This window comes from Homalodisca vitripennis, unplaced genomic scaffold, assembly GCF_021130785.1.
Source record: "Homalodisca vitripennis isolate AUS2020 unplaced genomic scaffold, UT_GWSS_2.1 ScUCBcl_622;HRSCAF=3039, whole genome shotgun sequence".
Lineage (NCBI taxonomy): Eukaryota > Metazoa > Arthropoda > Insecta > Hemiptera > Cicadellidae > Homalodisca > Homalodisca vitripennis.
In genome coordinates, this window is record NW_025776745.1 from 74,291 (window position 1) to 92,638 (window position 18,348).

The 18,348-nt window shown below is 33.2% G+C and overlaps 1 protein-coding gene across 1 annotated transcript; it reads left to right on the top strand.

The window, feature by feature from the left end:
• Positions 1-548: 548 nt before the first annotated feature.
• Positions 549-17,723, top strand: LOC124370884 (leucine-rich repeat neuronal protein 1-like). The gene is given in 8 exon segments (XM_046829189.1): positions 549-806; positions 3,668-4,027; positions 6,540-6,737; positions 15,060-15,238; positions 15,400-15,562; positions 15,564-15,611; positions 16,048-16,235; positions 17,318-17,723. Coding segments are annotated over 7 exon segments (1,347 nt in total). The 5' UTR covers positions 549-806; positions 3,668-3,670; the 3' UTR covers positions 17,532-17,723.
• Positions 17,724-18,348: the final 625 nt, after the last annotated feature.

Here is an 18,348-nt window from a genome sequence, read left to right on the forward strand (position 1 = left end):
CTGTCTTTTAAGTATCTTCAAGATAAATCATAGACTAACCCTCTTAAGCCACACTTGTATTTTTTCACTCTCCATAATGGCTAAAATGATTAAATTATCTAAAATTGAGTCGAGTTTTATTAAATTATACTATAAACAAGTGATCAAAATGGCTACACAGACAATATGTCATCACAATTTGTTTCCATTTGTAAAAATTATATATTAAATATTATGGTCTATATTTAATAAGAATATATTGTTATTAAAACCCTAATAATTTTTTGTATACAGAATAATCAGAGAGTGATTTATATTATTATTATCAACAATTAACACAAAATCACCATATATTTGCTGTAGATTTCCAATGTTTTATATTTATAGGGTATTAAATGAGCAATAGATACTTTAAACAACACTGAACATTTCTTCAAAGTATTATTCAAACCTGTCACCATCAATTTGGCCATGACGTATTGTCATAGTTGAGAAATACAGTGAGTCATTTCTACTAGAGTACACTTTTATCTGCAATCTTTTTCAAACACGTTACCGTTTGTTCTTGCGACATAAGGTCCATTGTCTCATACTGAGTCTGTTTGAAAGGTTGTTTTGCCCAGAGTAAGTGATATTTGTGACAAAATAGAAATGTGGAAAGGGGGAAAAGAATAATTAGTTATGGTCTGAGAAGTGAGTGAGACTTTATTGACTCAAGATATCTGTCATGCTATCTCATGGGTTGGGCCAGTGTTATCAGTTGAAGCACTGGATTCTCCTCACCTACAGGCAAACACCTCTGCTCTATACTACCTGCAGTAAATTTGGTAAGTTATTGCTTTATGTCTGTCAAACATTGTTTCCACAATAGTTTACAGAGTGAGCAAATCATCTGCTTGTTCTTGACCTACACTATGATATTGTTGTGTGGACATACAGCACATAGTTGTGAAGTGGGATTCACGTGATATAGTTTGCATTCAGTATAAGTACATGAGTTTGAAAGTGACTCAGCTCAGTCAATTATGAAAATTACGTTATTTAACTGTAAAATTATACTCTCTGAAATCGAAAACCACACTTAGAACAATCTGTTGACTTGTTATCCATAATAATTTCTGCACTAAATTTAACATTTAATAACTTAGGATTTGTGTAGTTATTGTTCATCACTTACATTTTCATTATAAAGGTTAACCGTACCTTTTAAAGCAATTGGAAATCTTTGGATTATTCAATGGTTTTTTTTAAATATTAATACAAAAACTACCGATGTTTATTAAGTACTTAATAATCCAAATCTAAAATCTTTTTGTACAAGTCTTATCAGCAAATGCAGACATTTAGTAATTAATAATTTGGAATTGCCTCTAAAATTATATTAAAACATGAAATGTGTAATGAAGATTGGTCCTCAATCAAAGTATCCGAGTCATATCAGTTTAAAAAAAATCGTTATTCAATATGGTTAAAATATGAATAAATGGCATCAATACATAAACATAAATTAATAATTTAATGTCACTAGTGAATTACAACACATTTCCCAATATTAATTTAAATTAATTGTGTTGTAATTCACTAGTGGTATTAAAAGAAAATATTTCCAATGCTCTCCAAGACTCTTCATAAATTAATGAGTATATAAAAATGTTAATATTTCAAAACAGATAAGTTTATGGTTTTTCTGCAATGAAATTGCTCAATATAATGTAACAATTGTTAGGAATAAATTTCCTTTCTTAGTATTTTTTGTAGATAGATCTGTTTCCATCTATAATGAAATGAGGAGAAATGTTTAATAGTCATGCTCCAGAATATGATGGCTTGTTAGTAAATACGATGGACCTATGTACTGGCAGACCTTGTGATTAATTGACTTGGTGTTTTTCATGATCATGAATGTCCCTTATCATCGTTTAGTTACAATCAAAGATATTTGTAGTTACCTCGACAATGTTCAGGGCTACTAATGTGTGGATTCGTAAGGTCTTGAATGTCCTTACGTGTGTTGTCTGTTTTGAAATGTGGTTTTCAGTTTCAGAGAATATAATTTTACTGTTAAATATAAGTAAACTCGACCACTTACTTACATTTGATATCTATTTCATAACATAAAACAATTGAAAATATCTGAAAACCTGTTACAGTATCCTTTCAAATCATCTTGTCAATAAAAAACTTTGTACAAAGTTAAGTAGGATAGGCAGCTCAATCAGTAGTGTAGTTAGGATTTTTGAAAGAAGTGATTTACCAGGATTTTGTACATGTCCCATCCACATTTTTTTAAGGATAATGGAAAACATTAATAAACATCCATTTGAGATATATCAAATATAAATGAATTAGTTGGTAAATTGGTATATAACGATGATAAATTTGTTCTGATACCTTTTTCTCTTTGATTATATTTTGGGGCCTCTATATGTCTCTTATTCAGGGGGGTTAACCTTCTAAACATCTCCCTCCTTGTATATGCTACAGGAGTCAATGTACATGATAATTAAGCTTCAATTAATATGTTTAATGAAATGACAATAACACTCAAATTGTTCTGATTTTTCCTCAATAAATAAAATTTATTGGTACACTATAACACTGTACCCAATTATTAGTTATACTATATAACAAAATATTAGTAATCAGAAAGGCTGTGGAATTAATGAAGTGTTGTAACTTATGCTTGAAGTACCCATACATATATATAATGTTGATTTAAAAACCACCCTTCCTTGGTCATCTTAAATTTAAAGTACTTTTATTTTTACTGAAATATTGTAGACAAGTCAGTTTACACATTCACAATTTTAGGGCTCTCAAACTGATGCTCTTAGCTAAAGGAATGTGTAGAGTTTTTCATACATAGAAAATGTTTGAATGTTGTTACAGCCAATCATTGTGGAAAACCTCAATTAAATTTTAAAGTAGTGATTTCTTGTTTCCAATGTATATAAAGTTATAAAAAATGATGTAATATGATTGATGGTTTTATTGCAAAATTGTAATTAATCCCACTTGCTGAATCTGGTAGCCAAGTGATTAGCATTTTGGTTTATCAACCCATGGACCCAGGATTGAATCCGAGTGTGGATACATTATGTTCATAGGTTAATAAATAATCATTTCAACCTAACCTGAATTATGTAACAAAAAGTTCCAAGATTTTTTAGGTTATCTAAAAAACATTAAAAAAATCAAATTTTATTTTAACTTATTCAAATTGAAATATGTATACAATTTATAGTAGGCACTTAAATTGTATACATATTTTCATACTAAGTAGAATAATAAATTATAAAAAAATTAATCTACCTCATACAAATTTGTATATTAGCCTTAATATGTAATAGAATGAATGATTGATTACATATCACATAATATTTCTGTTTTACATCAGAAACCAGTAATAGGTCTCTGGTTTATATTCTCAAACTCTTAATTTTTGTGAACTTGATATTTTTGTTAAGATGTAACAGATCAACTAAACTTCAAATTAGATAGATCTCAAAATACTACAAATTCAGAACTGATCTGAAACATTGAAGTTAAATTGTCAAACTTTTAATCTGATAGTTCAAGTTTTTACAGCTACAAAGTAGGATATAAGCATAAACAAGTAAGGAAGTACATTTTGAATCTTTCTGACATTAGTCTTAGTATATCAACAACTTTACATAATTGTTTTCAGACCATGGGCATATTAATTACCGTTTGTGTCCTGGTTGGCTTTATGGCATTCACTGAGGCAGATCTTTGCCATAAATGTATCTGCGACAACGAACATCTTGACTGCAGCTTCATAGCACTAGAAGACCACTTCAATGACTCAGATTGGGCTGGTTCTACTCATACCATCATCTCGTTTGATCACAACAATATCATCCATCTCAAGGCATTTCCTAAGCTTCCAGTCACGAAACTCTCCGTCACACATAACATGATTGTAAAGATTGATCCGGCTTGTTTCAAAGAACTTGAGAACCTTACAGAGTTGGATCTTGGTCACAACCACTTGACCTCTGAACAGTTGATTCCAGCTGTTTTTCAAGTAAGTGAATTCCAATTTTGGTTTATACATAATATATCTGCCAAACAAAGTGCATATGTCTGCTTGGTTCTTAGATAGAAAGTATCTTAAACGCTTTGAAGGAAGTACTCTTCAACTCCAGGGTGGATAGAATATAGAATATCTTATTCATACACAGTACATAATAAATATTATAAATACTAACAAAATATTAATGGTACATAATTGTGTATTGAATTCCTCAACATTTCATAGTAAATTCCATTAATTTGTCATACTTCATCTAGTGACAGAGTGATATTTAAATAATTTTTCTCATGTGAAATAAATTATATTGATTTATAAAAGTAGTACGTAAAATGAAAAAAAAAAAAAAACATAGTCTTTCATATAAATGTTTTTTACAGAATGTCATCTTACAAATTGCTACCTGGTTCTCTTGCATGTTTTAATCCACAGAATACAGGGATTTTCCACATGCCATGTCTCAAAAAGATTGCAGATGGTCTTCAATCCAGCAGTTTTTGTTTCTGGGTGCATTTTATTTTAGATTTTTCATTTAAGTAGGGATGGGGTTTTTTATCAAACACTGGTAGTTTAAAGATATAGGTAGATAGAAATCACTGTAATTCTAGGTGTTAAGATTATTCATATACTAATTTCTTCAAATGTGTTAGTTAAATGTAAAATTTGTCATTTCTAGAATTAAAAATTTATTCTTTTACAACTTTCCAATCTTTTAAAACTTCTCTGAAGATTGTTCCTGAAGTTAAGCAAGCCTACTCCAAAGTGCTGTTTCTACACAATCACACATACATTACTATCCTGTACATTCCCACAGACTACCATAAGTCTTGATAAGAGAGCATAGTAATCTCTCATACCAAAATGTTTTTAGGACAAAAATTATTTTCAGTAATTTTATGTCGTTAATACTGTGATTGACATATTTACAACGTCAGTAAATATCCTCTCCCAGTATCCCCACCACTGCTTGGCACTCATCCGCTCGCTCTATCCCCTGACCTTGACACTGCCACTTCGCGGCTAACCTCACACCAAGACGCAAGCTTCCTGGATATGTTTATGACTACAAAAACACATAAAAAACTCGAAGAGAAAATAAATGTGAACCTCCAAGGCCAAGCCTGTGTGGTGGGCAATTTAAATTAAAAAAATGAAATAGGCTTAAACAGTAACACACTTATAAAACAATTTTATTATGAAAACAAAAGAAAAAACTCCTAAACATTAAACAAGTATATTGAAATTTATATGCATTACTTATTATTTCGTTTGTCATTAATAAACAATAGTGTCATAAAACAATAAATACAATCAGAGTTAAAAAAACAAAATAAAAGTAAGAATACATTACAAACAAGGCTTAAAGATTGCATACTAATTAATGTTAATTGATATTAATTAATTCATACTAACTTAACATCTGTTTACTAATTAATCATTTAAGAAATATTCTACACTGCCCTTAGAAAATAAGAAACTTCTAATTAGTTTACAAAAAATATAAACATTTTTTACAGCATCTGTCTCAAAGGAATTTTATTCAATAGATAAGGTGCTAAGTAATTGTAAGACTTTTTAAAAGCAGTACTTACACTGGTCTAGGTACATTAACGTTTTCTGCATTTCTTAGTTTAGATTTATATTCATTACTGTAATTGCAACCCTGACTTCTTAAGAAAAAAAACTTTTAATACTTGTAGACGTACAAGTGTCAGTGGAAGAATCTTATAGCAATCAAAAAGAGGAAAAGGTTTATACCTAGGCTTTTTGGCTTTAAGTTGCAAATATCCTTCTGAGTTATCAAATTTGAATAATACGTCCCTCCCAACACATAATACCATATTCCAACCTACTAAGCACTAATGAAAAATATAAAGTTCTCCATACATTACTGTCAAACAAATTTCTTAAAAAAAGAACAGACGAATAGTACTACTTAATTTTGTTGTCAATTTGTGTAAATGTTGCTTTCAGGTTAGGCCATTATCCAAGAAAACCCCTAAATACTTTACACAAGTTTCCTGTTTAATTTCTTCAATCTGAGAAATATACATTTTTACTACAAACAAAATACATTTATATAAAATTTTATTTTTAAAATGACTACCTCCATGAAGATTAAAATTTATAATTTTAGTTTTATTGGTATTTAATAACATGTAATTTTTAGAGAACCACCATTGTATAGCCTCTAGATCAAGATTAGTTTTCCTCTCAATTTCTGCCAAAGAACCATATTTTACCATAGAGCTGAGCATTACATAAATCATTAATATAAATTATAAAGAGAGTTGGACCTAACACAGATCCTTGAGGTACTTTACATCTGCCGACTGACTCAGCACACCATTGATTCTTACTATTTTCTACCGGTGGAATAGCTGTTAAACCACTTTACATATCACCTATATAGTGAATGACTGTTAATTCAAGGACTGAAATGGTGATGTTTGTTTCTGAGTAATGTCTCTAAAATAATACTGATTCTGTGTTGTACTGTTGTCAGGGCCACTATGCACCAGAGACTTATGAACCATTGCGTAACCTGAGAGTACTGAAACTCAGCGCAAATGCTCTACACACTTTGGATGCAGATTTGTTCGAGCACATGCCACAGTTGGAACATCTGAGTCTGGACTCCAATCCACTGAGGATAATCGACAGACAGACTATGGTTGCCTTGACCTCTATCAGTTTTCTAAAGGTATTTTTTTTTCTTTTGTTCTCTTAGGGCAAGAAGCTTAGCTCATAAACTGCACCTAGTCCTATAAGGACCTTATAATTTAAGGAGGGCGGGCAGCTCAATATTTTACAATGTAAAGACCCATTAAGTGACATCTTATTTGAAAGGTCTTAATAAAACAACAGTGGAAACTAGAGCTTTCTATCTCAACCCAGGACAAAATGGAAGTTAGTTGAAATTAATTAATTTTAAAACATGGTTGGATCCTGCTCAACCTTCAATGGACAAAAATAAAAAAAAAATTAAATTCAGGACACCCCCTCTAGGAAACAAAATCTAACCAATTCTCCAAAATGGGCTTTTTGCGGGACAGTTTAACATTTTTAAATGTTGTTACAGTAGCACTCACTAGTAATTACAATTGAAGAGCAAGTTTCCAAAAGCTGCTAAGTCCATTTTGTGAATAATAGAGTTATGCTATGGGTAGTTTGCCTCAACTATCAATCATCTGCTCGTAAAATTATTCGTTCCAAAATCTACTTAGTCCAGTATAAAAGCATTGTTAAAAATTGGTTCTTTTTCCAAACCTATGCTAAGTCCAATTCCGTGATTTTCCTAACACCGCTAAGTCCTTGCGCATGCGCAATGTCACACTGCAGCAGTTACTTCTAGTGAAATATTACATAACATGATTGTGTGAAAAAATCCGTAATAAAAAGATGTTTGCATACCACAAAGTAACAAAACAATCGTGATGAAGAACTTTTAAGCTGCATGGACAAACTCCAAACCAGCCTGTATTTAGCAAACAAAATAGATTATAACCTATTATTTTGTTTAGTTGTTGTTCCTCTATCTGAGTGTTGCAGTTTGACACTTTACTTGTCAAGTTTTACAGATAAGTGATATTAACCAATGAGTGATTTTGATCTTGAGGGATTAGTTAATCCAGTAGTGGATAGTGGAAGGAGCAGAAAGAGAAAAAGGGACCCTACAAAATGGACTAAAAATATGCGTAAGTACGCTCGCAATAGTTCTTCTGCCCACAGTGAGCCTGCTGTGATTTGCAGTCATAAACATCAAGAAAGCAAAATATGCAAAGTAATAAATTTAAGTAAAGATGACATCAAACAGTTTCGTGATAAGTTGTACAGTAATAAATCAAAAGTAGACCAAGACAACTTTTTATTAAAATATATGATTGCTAAAGAACCGAAAAGGCGAAGGCCAAGGACCAAAGACCGTAGGCCTAGGTTAATAACTGAGTACTTTATAAGAAAATGCAATTGCCAGCTTTTGTGTGTTTGTGCACAAACCTTTTCATCTATTACTGTAATTAGTAGATACAGGATAAACAGTATTTCAAAGAGTTTTTCCAAAACTGGTGAGGACAGAATTGAAAAAAGGGGTGGTAGCAGACTAAAACCTACAGATGTCGAGATAGAAAACTCTATTGTCCAGTTCATTGGCACCTTACAGTGCAGGGAAAGTCATTATGGGCGAGCTAAAAGTGTTCGTGTATATATGGATCCAACACTTTCTGTACAAAAAATTTGGAATTTGTGGCGATCAAAAAGAAATGAGATTGGAAAGCCTGCTGCATCCTACAGTAAATTCTTTAGAATATTTCAACTCAGATTTAACATTGGGTTCGGAAACCCAAAATCTGACACCTGTAGCTACTGCGAACAGTGTAAAATTGAGATGAAACAGTCTAAATCTCCAGGTGAAAAAGCACAGATTATGGGCCGCTACAGACTTCATAAATTACGTTCTCAGCGTTTTTATGAACTTCTTAAAGAGTAGAGTCCTGATACTGTTACAGTAGCATTTGATATGCAACAAAACCAACCCTTACCTATGATACGGATTTCTGATACTTTTTATGCTCGGCAGATTTGGGTATATAATCTTACTTTTATTATTCACGAGGATCAACAAAGTCATGAGAACTGCTTTATGTATGTATGGACGGAAGACCAATCAGGCAGAGGATCTAATGAGGTTGTTTCAGCCCTTGGAAATTTTTTGACATCCTTAGAAGAAAGAGTTAAGAGTCAAGCTCAAGACAATAATACGACTGTGCCAACTAAACTTAGACTTTTTTCTGATGCGACATGTAGTCAAAACAAAAATGCTACAATGATGGCATTTTTATTAAACTATGTTTGAGGTTGAGTGGTAGAGAGGGCTAAATAGCCCTAACTCCGCCTCTTGAATAAAGGCATATTTCATTTCATTTCATTTCATCGAAGTGAAATATTTAAAGAAGTTTATCATCATTTTCCTATCAGGGGACATAGTTTTATGCCTCCAGATAGGCTCTTTGGCAGAGTTGAAAAGATCTACAGAAAAAAACAAGAAATTCTGTCACCTCAAGCAGGGCCGCCCACGGGGAGGAGCAATGGCGCAAGTTGCGCCATTGGAACAAATATTGGGGGGGAATGAAAATTTTGGGGGGGAACTTTAAAAAGCGGGTTTCGGATACGTTATTTACAAAGTTAAAACAAATGTACAAGTTTGCAGTAGTTTTAACAAATTAAAGCCAAAGAGAAATTTTGCCAGTGAGAGGCAAAAAAAATAATAAATAAAAGCAAATTAAACTTTGCAATTCAAACGAGGCGAATGCAGTTGTTCTATTTTTAGACCAACAGACCCCCGCCCTCGCCTTGCCAACGTCGTTGTCAAGGGGAAGTCCACGCAACTCATCCCTTCCGCACCGCCCAGTGCTCAGTCAGTCACGCATTGTCTTCAAGTGTAGTGTGTAGTGTGTAAACATAACCTCAAAACAACACAATAATTAGTGTCTTTACGAACGTAGTGACCACTTGAATGTCGTGTGTGCGTTTCTGTTTTCGTTTTGTTATACGAGTTTTTAAGTAGCTACTGTATTTCTGTGCTAACTATAACTTTTTGTTTTATAGAATTAAATAATGCCTCGTAAATTAAAAAAGGTATTCAAATATAAGTGTTTGGAACTAATGTGCAATACGGTGCACCGCCATGACAAGTGGCTAGAACACTGTAAAAAGAAACACCTCTATAAGTTCAAAAACAATATTGATATAAAATATAACATAACAGAGGAGAAAGAAGGTGATGGACCTTCGATAACCTACATGGGACGTGGCGAACGTTCTACTTTAACTATGGACGACGAACCTCAACCATCAACTTCTGCGCAATCATCGGCTATTGAAAGGTACCGCAATATTACAGTAACAAAATGTCCATATGTTAGTTTGTTCAATTTTATAAGCAGGGAGTAAACACATATAGGCTATGCTTTATTAATGACTCACTCCTAAAGCTTTCAAAACATTAAAACCTTTCTAAGTAACAATTAATTAAGGCATTGAAGGCCATAGAAAAGGACAAAGCTTATAAAAGAAAACTAACAAATGATAAAAAACTTCAAAATGCAAGTAAATATTATACTGTATTGAAGAGATGAGGCCTGCCTGAAATGGTGACAAGCTAAATATATGTAAATATTAGCATTTTACATTTACAAACATACTATCAGCCAAATATTAAAGTACTATTGGTCCAATACGTTATAAGCAAAAGCATCTAATGAAATAAAAATTCAAATACAATTTAGTTTAATAATGTATAAGCCTATTGGTCTATAGAGTTTTTGTAATTAAAATATCAAGATCGTTTTACTTGTTATTGTTACAGCTTACAGCTTTTGCTTTGTCCCTTCAACCCTATTAACACTCTTTGTATGTAGAAAGAAGCTGCTATATTAAAAAAAAACATTTTGTCATAATATATTTTACCACTTTAGTATGATATTACCATTTTGAGGTGCCCTGAGACAAAAGAGGTTTCTCTAAAAATATATGGCTTTATGTGTGTTCGTTTATCTCCTGTTCAGTGTAGCAGAATGTGGCATATTATTGATAATAAACCCAACAACAGTTCTAATTAATCTGTACTTGAAAAAAGGGTTTATAAATTTTACTAAATTTTGACTAGCAGATTATTGATATAAAAGTTTACAGTGAAGGCATTTCTCTATATTTAGATTGGTGGTGCCTGGGCTAGAAGACAATCCACATTCTGGAACATCAGCTGTCCAAGACCGCAACGACGAAGAAGTTGATCTGCAGTGTCCCCAAGAGGAGATGGATCTAAATATACGCCTCTAATACTTGTTCACGATAAAGAAATTGAACTTCCAACGTCCTCCATGGAACCTAGCCTGCCAATGTCAACACCAGAAGAAGAAGACGAAGTTTTAGAAAATATAGAGGACAACATACCCACAGAGAAGATACCTGAACCTATTACTTTGACCGAACTTCAATTCTCTACAATCGATCCTACAGATCCAGCATTTTATACAAACAAAAGACTCTCTGCTGAACTAATTAACGAAGCACTAAAGCTGGAATCGCAAGACCTAAGTATAATAGATTTTCCTTCCTCATCCGGTAGAAAATTCAACCCAAAAGTTAAAAAAAGTCTTTTACCTAATGGAACAACCAAAGATAGGATGTGGATTGTTTACAGTAGACATTCTGATGCTGTATTTTGTTTGCATTGTTTGATATTTGCTTTGCCATCAGAAAGAACAATTTGGGGTACCACAGGTTATAGGGGTTGGACGGATCATAGAGGAGATCGAGATATTGAATTTCATGAAAAATCTAAAATCCATATTTCTTCTCAAATTGGTAGATCGCAATGGATATCCAAAAAAAAAAAAAAAATGTTACTGATTTGACTGAGCTAAATGATAAATTAGTCAGCCATCACCGTGAGGTTCTATCGGTCGTTATAGACTGCTGTCGGTATCTGACCGAGGAGATGTTGGCTTTTCGAAATAAAGAGTCTCTAAACGGAAAACTAGTAAATGTATTTCGATTGCTTGCTAAGTATAACCCAGGCGCAAGAGTTTATTTGGAGAAGCTTGATAAGTCAAAAGAAAATAAAACTAAACTTGGTTCTAATTTTCTGAGTTACAGAAACATTTATGATTTAATAAATCTCATGAATAGAATTGTTGTTTGAAGAATTGTGGATCATGTTAATGAAACTTAATATGTATTCTATAATTATTGACTCCACACAGGACGTTAGCAAGAAGGAATGCACAACAGTGTAATTCGATATGTCGATCACAGAGATACATTCAGAGAAATCAAAGAGAGTGTGAAGCCAGAAGAGCGGCTTGTTAACGTTTTTACTAGCGGAGACACAACTGGCAAAAACTTATCAATTGAGCTATTAAAAACTCTCCAGGAAATTGGATTTGATAAGAATGGTATGATTGGGCAGAGCATGGATGGTGCGGGAAACATGCGTGGTCCATTTAGTGGGGTCAAATCATTTGTCCTCAAGGAATGCCCTAAAGCATTCTACATTTGGTGTTGTTCGCATAGATTTGCCTTAGTTGTCAAAAAATCAATGGAATTGTGCCCACAAATAAGGGACATGTTCTCAACTCTGCAAGAACTGTACAATTTCATGTCTGGACATAAAAGACATCATATTTTCGTAGAGAAGTTAGAAAAAGGTCCATGTCAGGCTAGAAAAAAAGCGTTTGAAAAGAATCAATACGACAAGGTGGTCAAGCAAAAACGATGCCGTAAAAACCGTTATAACTTGCTATGATGTCCTAAGAGAAACCCTGGAAGATATATCTGATAACAATCAATCTGAAACGGACTCAAGAACATCAGCAAAAGGACTTCTGAAAGCACTATTTGATTATGAATCTGCTGCAGTTATGATCATTGCTGCCGAACTATTCAAAATTCTGTCACCAGTGACTGTCTGTTACAGTCTAAAATTATTGACTAGGAATGATACCGACAGTGGTGTCTGAAACTATTACTAAACTCCAATCTATGAGAACCGACGAGGGATGGGACAAAATGGTGGGCAGTATTAATCATTTTGCTCAAGAACACAATCTCCAGAAAACTTCAAACAAATGAATCCGAAAGAGAAAAAGATTCATGGACGAACTTGCCATTGATGAAATAATATTAGATCCTATGGCAAAACTGAGGACAGAAGTCTTCTTTAAAGTGCTTGATTCCGTGATCACACAACTACATGATCGTTTTCCTGAAAGGTCATTAAATTTTGTGCAGCAAATGACTCATTTTTTCTCACGAAAAGCTGCTAAACACTGGGGACGACACCCTAAACCCAGACATTGTCAGTGACCTGTGTGGTTACTATGGATTGGATACCGAGAAACTTTGTGAGGAGTTTGATGTTTTCAGCCAGTTATACAAAGGCAGCTATCAAAATATTGACCTGTCAGATGTCCTTTCTTCAAAAGATGATAAATACAAAACTGCAAGACTAACCAATGAAGAAGTTGAAGTTGAAACCCAAGATTCTTCTGACGAAACATTGGATTGTACAAGTACAATTGGAAAGCGACGATATCTTGATCAATGGATCAAGAAGGGCTTTATAAGACCCTATCGCTGTTTATTGAACATATCTGGGTTTCCATATTTGACATCATTGTATCAGATAATTCTCGCCCTGCCAGCAACAAGTTGCTCAGCTGAAAAAGCAATGAGCAAACTTAAAATCGTTAAAAATAGATTGAGAAGCAGTATGGGTGATACCTGGTTGTCTGATATGTTGGTTTTTGCATCCGAAAAGGATATTTTACAATCAATTCCAAACAGTGAGATCATAGACAAATTAGTCATTATTCAAGTGAGAACAGGAAAAAACTGCTGCTTTACAAAGGCCATCAAGGGTAATCAAGGGTTAGGTTCATCAAGTTAGTTACCTTTTTGAAACACATCTAGCCATTTTGACTTTTAATTATAGTACTGTACATTGATTTATTATTTTGTATGGCATATGTGTTGTTTATACATTTTATTTAAAAAATTTGACAATAATTATACTGTATAATTTATACACCCCCATGAATGGTAAATTTTTTGGGGGGGATGCGCCATAGCCTTTGGGGGGGATGGGCACCCCTGACCTCAAGAATACTACAGAATTCTTGAGCAGTAATGGCCAGTTAAAAGTACTAGGGGTTGATTGGAAAGTTTTAAACTACAAAAAATGTGCAAATGTTATCATTAAATCAGTTCTCCTTTTTAAAATGCGTGAACAAAGGGTGTTTGCCTACAAAAAGGGAAGTTCAGCTGTTTTTGTAAAGAACACTTACACTGATTCTGAGAATGAGCATCAGATCCAAAAAAATAAAATGCGAAACATTTGGCTGTCTGTATTTAATGTGATAAACATTGAAAATGAAAGTAATAAAATAAGTACCAAGAAGAAGAAGGATGTGCAAGATCTATTGAAGTTTGTAAAACTTACAGTAGAGGCAGAAACTTATTACAACAAAGCACTTCAAAACAATGCAGACCAGCCTAACGTAATGGATCATGAAGTGGTCCAGTATGATGAAGAAGAACCTTTCGTTTGATTATTCTTACCTTCGAAATATCTCAATATCTTTTCATATTTTAGCATCTTAATAATTTATTGTTTTATTGTAAAAACTGTTTAGTTTTATATATGACTAAAGCTTCAAATGTCACAACAAAATGCTATTTTCCAACCTCACATAGTTTGATAAAGAAGAACATTTTGTTTAAATAGTAAACGTGCCTTAAAATGTCTCAATATTGTCTTAATTTATAAGTAATAATATTTTATTGTATTATTTTTTTAACTGTTTAGTTTATTATATAAATAAAGCTTTACAATTTAACAATAATTCAAATGTTATTTTCCAAACCTCACTTAGTCCAATATTATTTTCCTAAAACTGCTAAGTCCATAGACATAGTGCATTTTTGGAAAACTATCCTATACAAATTACCATTTTCAGACATAAATATGGAAATATATCTGTTATACAGGAATAATATATTCACGTATATAATACTGGAATTATTAGATAATCAATCAAAAACACGTAAGCAAAAGACACAAAAAAGTGTTTTCTGAGAAATGTCAGTTTTGGACTTAGTTGCTTTTGGAAATAAGCTCCTCAATTACGTTAAGAAATAAAACGGCTAAAACTTACTAACGTTGGAAAAGCATCTTATTGTGAGTTGAGCAAAACTTGGATGTGATTGCTTGATTTATCACAACACTGCTTTAAACTGATACTCGTAAAAAAGGGAAGGCAAAGTGGAGCTTCTAACCATTTGATAAAATGCTCTAGAAGAATTTAAGAGTTCAGTACACATTAGAAAAAATGTTAAAGATTGGACTTGTTGGATTGTCAAAGATCATGAACAGTTTATAACTTGAATTGCTATAATATAAAGAGTTTCACTTCGAAGAGGAAATTCAAATGTATTTTCATTTAGAAATACTGTGTTCTTATAGGAGTTGGACCTTTCGAGCACCTCACTGAAAGAGTTTCCCCCTCATCTACTCCACACACCCAGGTTCCTGGAGGTCCTGAACCTCTCCAGTAACTTGTTTACTTCACCTCCAGAATCACTGGAGGACTCTCACTTTCTCAAACAGCTTCATATTGATGAGAACCCTATTGTCAACATCACGTAAGCCCATTTACATACTTATATGAATTAACATATACAAGCTTATTCACAAATTTTGATATTAAATAGGTGTTGCTGATATTAGAGGATTTACTCATAATTTAAGAGCATCATGTTTCTTCTTGTGTAACTTATTAATCACAGAAATATTTATTCTTCAGGAAGTTCCCGAATCTACCTTACTTAGAAGTTCTGAGCATGTCATGGATGCCGGACTTGGTAGAGATCGGTCCTGAGGCCATGAATGATCTAGTGTCCCTACAGGAGTTCTACTGTTCTCATAATCCCAAGCTGGAGAAGATCAATGCCACCGCTTTTAGCAAATCTGCTGTCAGTTTCCCCCGGTGGTCAGACTTGGCCTCCTATCAAGAAGGTACTGTAATTAATTACTTTTTGTTAGAACGAAGTTTACAGATAAAGCAGCTATGGTGGAAAGGGCTGATTCGATGTGAAAGTTGAATTTAGCTCCAGTTCACCTTCCTCTTATGTGCAGCATCTGTAATTTGATGCTGTTACAGAGTTGACTCCTGAAATCTGGAGCATCTGGAGTAATTTTTAACAGTAAAATACTGTTTATCTTCAGATTACAAATACATCAACCATCTAAAGCAAAATAATTGTATCGTAATATAGTTTTTATTTATAATACATGTTTACTATGTTCATGACAATGTCTATTGTACACTTGTGTATTTAATGACAGTAAAGCTTCTTGATTCTTAAATATATTTAATATGTTTAAATATGATCAAGTTACCTTAACTTGTCATCTACAACTATGCAATAATTTATTTAAATTTGCCTTTCAGATTACACTGAATAACAACAACCTAGGATTCTTGGACTTCGAACTGCTTGGCCACTGGGACCGACTGGACACTGTGGATATTCAGAACAACCCCTGGGTCTGTGAGTGTCATAACCAGTGGCTTGTGTCCACCTTGGTGCCCATGATGGAGAAGCTCAACTCAACTCAGCACATGGTCGCTGGGATTGTGTAAGTATCTGATTTAACATGATCTGACTTGTCACTGGGACCGACTGGACACTGTGGATATCCAGAACTAATCTGAACTAATTGGGACCAAACCCAGTTCGGATTAGCCGGAATTACAGAAAAACACGGTTTTAACTATGAGAATGGGTTTTTGTTATAAAATTATCAACATTGTTTATTAAAACATTTTTTCTGACTGTTGTACCGCATTTCATACGACAAATGTGTTGGACTGTGAATGCATGGTTAGTAAATTACAGTACACCGTAGTTTACTTTTGTAGCGCACATTGGACGCGTACACATGTTACAGACCAAACTGTACTCCCCCTGTTATGGCGCACCAAAAATAAACACACTGACTCACATAAAAACTGCACAATGCACTGTAGTGCAGTGTATCAACTGTTGTCTCAGTGCAAACATAAGACTGTCGGTGATTATTTGCGTAATAAAAGTGTGAGAGCTGATTATTATGGCGAGTAGCGAAAGCATATCATCGTACTCTTAATGACAAGCTAGACACCCTTCGCACAGTTACTCAAGAATCGATGGAGTATGAGTAGAGAAGAAGTGACGACAAGAACCTGTGTGATAAAGAAAAGATGGTGTTACAAGCAAACACTTAAGAGTTTTGAGTACTACCACAAAATATATGGATGGTCACAGCTTGACTTTTTATTTATTTACTTCATCACCAGTTGTACAAAATATTTTTACGGTTTTAAAAAATAAAGCGTGGAACTAAATGTGAGATAGAATTAAAAATTTTAATGTTACTTCAACGTAATAATAAATTTTAGTGATCGATTCCCAATTCTGATATTTAAACCAGTTATTAACATCAAGTTGAAGGCTTCTTTGATTCAGAGGCATAGTGTCACATTAATTATGTTAATGTTAATTTGCCTTACAATGATAGACTTTTAGGGAATGTATTAAGTGATTTTGAGGAATAGGACACAGTTTATGAGATCTATTCTTGGGTAGTTGATTGAAATTTATAGAGTAATGTATGTTAATACTCTTACCCTCATAAAAGTAACTGGTATGTAATTTATATATGGATATTGTCTTAACTAGATGCCACTGGCCTGAGCAGATGAGGGGACAGTCTGTTGCTGAGTTGGACCATCGCTCGTATCACATGAGATGTCTGGATGCATACGATCATCACCCAGAGAAGGATGGAACACTGCTGATTGGTATCCTTATTGGTGTCATCCTTGCTGTTCCGCTTACAGCCCTCATGTTCATCTCTTACCGGAGACATCTCCGCACCACAGCGGCTCAGTAACCATCGGGCATTCTACAAGCGTGGGGACTCGCTTCATGAGTTTGTGGCTAACCCAAACCCCTAGACGAGAGACTTTGTTCAGAGTTAGCTACGCGTTATGTATTCATAATTTCATCCTGAACAGTTCTATACAAGACAAGGAGGAACCTAACATTTAAATAATTTCAAAATATTTATTGTTATGATATGAGTAGTTTTAACTTAGTTTACATTAAAACCAATATTTAATACTTTTATTTTTTTTTAGGCCTTTCGATATCAAGGACATCTTCTTCAGACACATCACAAAAGTCTGAAGAAGATGTCCTTGATATCGAAAGGCCTCAAAAAAATAAAAGTATTAAATATTGGTTTTATGTTTTAATGTAAGTAAGTTATCAGTAACCAATATAAGCTCCATCTACAAAATGAGCAGTTTTGTTTATAAAAGTAAATTCTGAATTAAACTTTGTTTAAACATAATGACAAACTATCGGGTAATATTATTTTGATTATCATAATAAAGCATATTAAAAGACCCTTCTATGTCAAGAACATATTTAGATTATAATTTGTAAGTAACCCTTGATTCCCAGAGTTATTTTAATTATGTAAAAGTATGAGTTCACAAAAACTTAAAATAATGAACCAAATACTGTGCATTAATACTTATACAAAAATAGCTTTCTTTTATTGTATACTTATGCTAAGTTAAGTTTATAGAACTATAGATTAATAATAATATGATTAAGAACTTTAGTTTTGTTATTTTATTGTGAGGCAAATACATGAATTTATTGACAGATTGAACCCTAAAATTTTAGTATTGCTAGATTTA